The sequence below is a fragment of the Eurypyga helias genome, unplaced genomic scaffold (assembly GCF_000690775.1).
Source record: "Eurypyga helias isolate BGI_N326 unplaced genomic scaffold, ASM69077v1 scaffold466, whole genome shotgun sequence".
Lineage (NCBI taxonomy): Eukaryota > Metazoa > Chordata > Aves > Eurypygiformes > Eurypygidae > Eurypyga > Eurypyga helias.
In genome coordinates this window covers 7,428-9,945 of record NW_010257001.1, presented here as the reverse complement: position 1 = coordinate 9,945, position 2,518 = coordinate 7,428, and the positions used below count along the sequence as shown (strand labels likewise).

General features: G+C 48.1%; 1 protein-coding gene across 1 annotated transcript; it reads left to right on the top strand.

Annotated features, from left to right (window-relative positions):
- Positions 1–278: 278 nt before the first annotated feature.
- LOC104511276 (olfactory receptor 4D5-like) lies at positions 279–1,205 on the top strand. Its single transcript, XM_010153832.1, has one exon. It carries the CDS (start codon positions 279–281, stop codon positions 1,203–1,205), a length of 927 nt encoding a protein of 308 aa, XP_010152134.1.
- Positions 1,206–2,518: the final 1,313 nt, after the last annotated feature.

Here is a 2,518-nt window from a genome sequence, read left to right as displayed (position 1 = left end):
CAGTCAGAGTGAGTTCAGGGGTGAGGGGCAGAGCGGAGGGACCAGAAACCTGAAAAGGGAGAGGGAGGGCAGGAGAAGGGAGACGGACTGCTCTTTGCAAACACTGCTCATCGTAATTTATGGTGTGACACTCTGCTTTCTGTAGCAGGCAGAAAAGCAATAAATGCATCCTGCTTTCTTCATCCGTGAATCTTGGAACTGTAGCACATCCTCTTCTCATCCTGGTCAGCCCATGACTTCACCGCCACACCTCTGCTATGGGAGCCTGAGCCAAAGCCATGGCACTGGGAAACTTTTCCCGGGTGACTGAATTCATCCTCCTGGGGCTTTCCGATACAAGGGAGCTGCGAGTCCCCTTCTTCACCTTCTTCTTCCTGGCCTATGCCATGGTTCTGCTGGGGAACCTTCTCATCATTGTGACAGTCAGGACTGACCCCAAGCTGTCCTCACCCATGTACTTTCTGCTCTGCAATTTGTCCTTCATAGATATCTGCTACACGTCCGTCACCTCTCCCAGGATGCTGGTGGACCTGCTCTCCCAGAGGAAGGCCATTGCCTTTGAAGACTGTATAGCCCAGCTGTTTTTTCTGCACTTTGCTGGGGCATCAGAGATGTTCCTCCTGACTGTGATGGCATATGACCGCTACACTGCCATCTGCCAGCCCCTGCACTACACAGCCATCATGAGCCGGCGTGTGTGCTGGGTCCTGGTGTCTGGCTGCTGGGTGGGGGGCTTCCTCCACTCCTTCGTCCAGACGCTGCTCACAGTCCAGCTCCCCTTCTGTGGCCCTAACACAATTGACAACTACTTCTGTGACGTGCCTCCTGTCATTCGGCTTGCCTGCACAGACATCTACCTCACGGAGTGGCTCATGGCTTCCAACAGTGGCTTAATATCCCTGCTTTGCTTCCTGGTGCTGGTCACATCCTACGTGTTCATCCTGGTCACCGTCAGGGTCCGCTTCACTGAGGGGCACTGGAAGGCGCTCTCCACCTGTGCCTCCCACGTGATGGTCGTCACCCTCTTCTTCGTACCCTGCATCTTCATCTACCTCCGTCCCTTTTCTACCTTCCCCTCCGACAAGCACATCTGTGTCATCTACACTGTCTTCTCCCCAGTGATGAACCCTCTCATCTATACCCTGAGGAATAACGAGGTGAAGGCGTCCATGTGGAAGTTGTGGAAGCGCTTCCAAGTCTTCTGAGACAAGATGGGTTTGCAGCAAACCTGGAGTTAACTTTCCTACGGACTAATGGCAGAATGGGGCATGGGAACGGGGTTGGAATCCAACACGTAGGGCAACACCTAAACCCAAAGGATGTTTAGTGCCAGTTAAGGAATTTACCTAACCTTGGTTTCTTCAGAGCTGTAGATTTCATTGGTAGTCCTGCCTGTTTTCTGGGTTTAGGTCCCCTCTGTCCCCCTGCGGATTTTTCACTGCTGCAGGACAGATTTTTCACTGCTGCAGAGACACGTTTAAGGTTTTTACTATTCACATAGCTTTGCAGTTACAATTGCAGTTTCTGGTGACAATTAAAACATCCTTCTCTGCACCCTCAGAGAAGTCAGGAGGACCAAACCCTCGAGTACAGAGTGACAGCGTTACACAGTGAGCTTCGTGATGCAGTGAGCGAGTTAGAAGTTTTGCTTGGGCAAAGCTCAGCTGTTTCAGATGAAATTTTAAGGGAAAGGGAATTATGGTGCAGAGAATAGTAGAGTCTAAATAACAACCATTTGAGCACTGGATCCGCACGAGCGGGAAACATTGAGCAGCCTCTGAACATCGCTTGGAAAGAGCGAACCACCGTTACACAACAGAACTTGCACTAATGTTGGTGTTTATTAAGAAACAGGGTTTTTTTAAGGTGTGGGTAATTCTTTTCCCTGAACCAAAAATCAGAAAGATCTGAACAACTGTGGTCTTTGTCGGTGTCTTTTTTCCCCTGTTGTCTTGTCTTTGCTTTTCTGTGTTTGTTTCCATGATGTTCCTCTGTTTCTCATAAAAACTGACGGACTCTTCCCATCACCAGAGCCATTTCTCTGCCATGGCAAGAGATTACAACCTGTTCAAAACCATTTCAGATCCCTTCTTAAGATATTACCATAACCACAAAAACCTGGCTAGAAAGGGGTTCTGGAGCCTGAGTGATTCCTCTTTCCACACTGCTGGTTAAAGAAAACAATCTCCTCTACCTCAGCTCCAAAACCATCAGCTGTGTGATAAAAGACCATGCTGTCCACAGTGACTGGCTTTAGGCCTCTTGGTTCTCAGACTGCTTCTTACAGACATTTACTGAATTATGTGAAATAACAAAGTTGGTTTGTATTTAAAACAGGGATTAAATTTAGCAAAACATCATTTCAGGACAACGTGGAACTAGAATATTACAGACTAGGAATCCTGGAATAGTCTTATTCCAGTTTTGGTAACTCCCAGCGCTGTAAAAATAAAAAGCAGCTCCAAAAAGGCTTTCAACAGGTTAACAATGGAACTTTTATGTGTAGGTACAGACATCG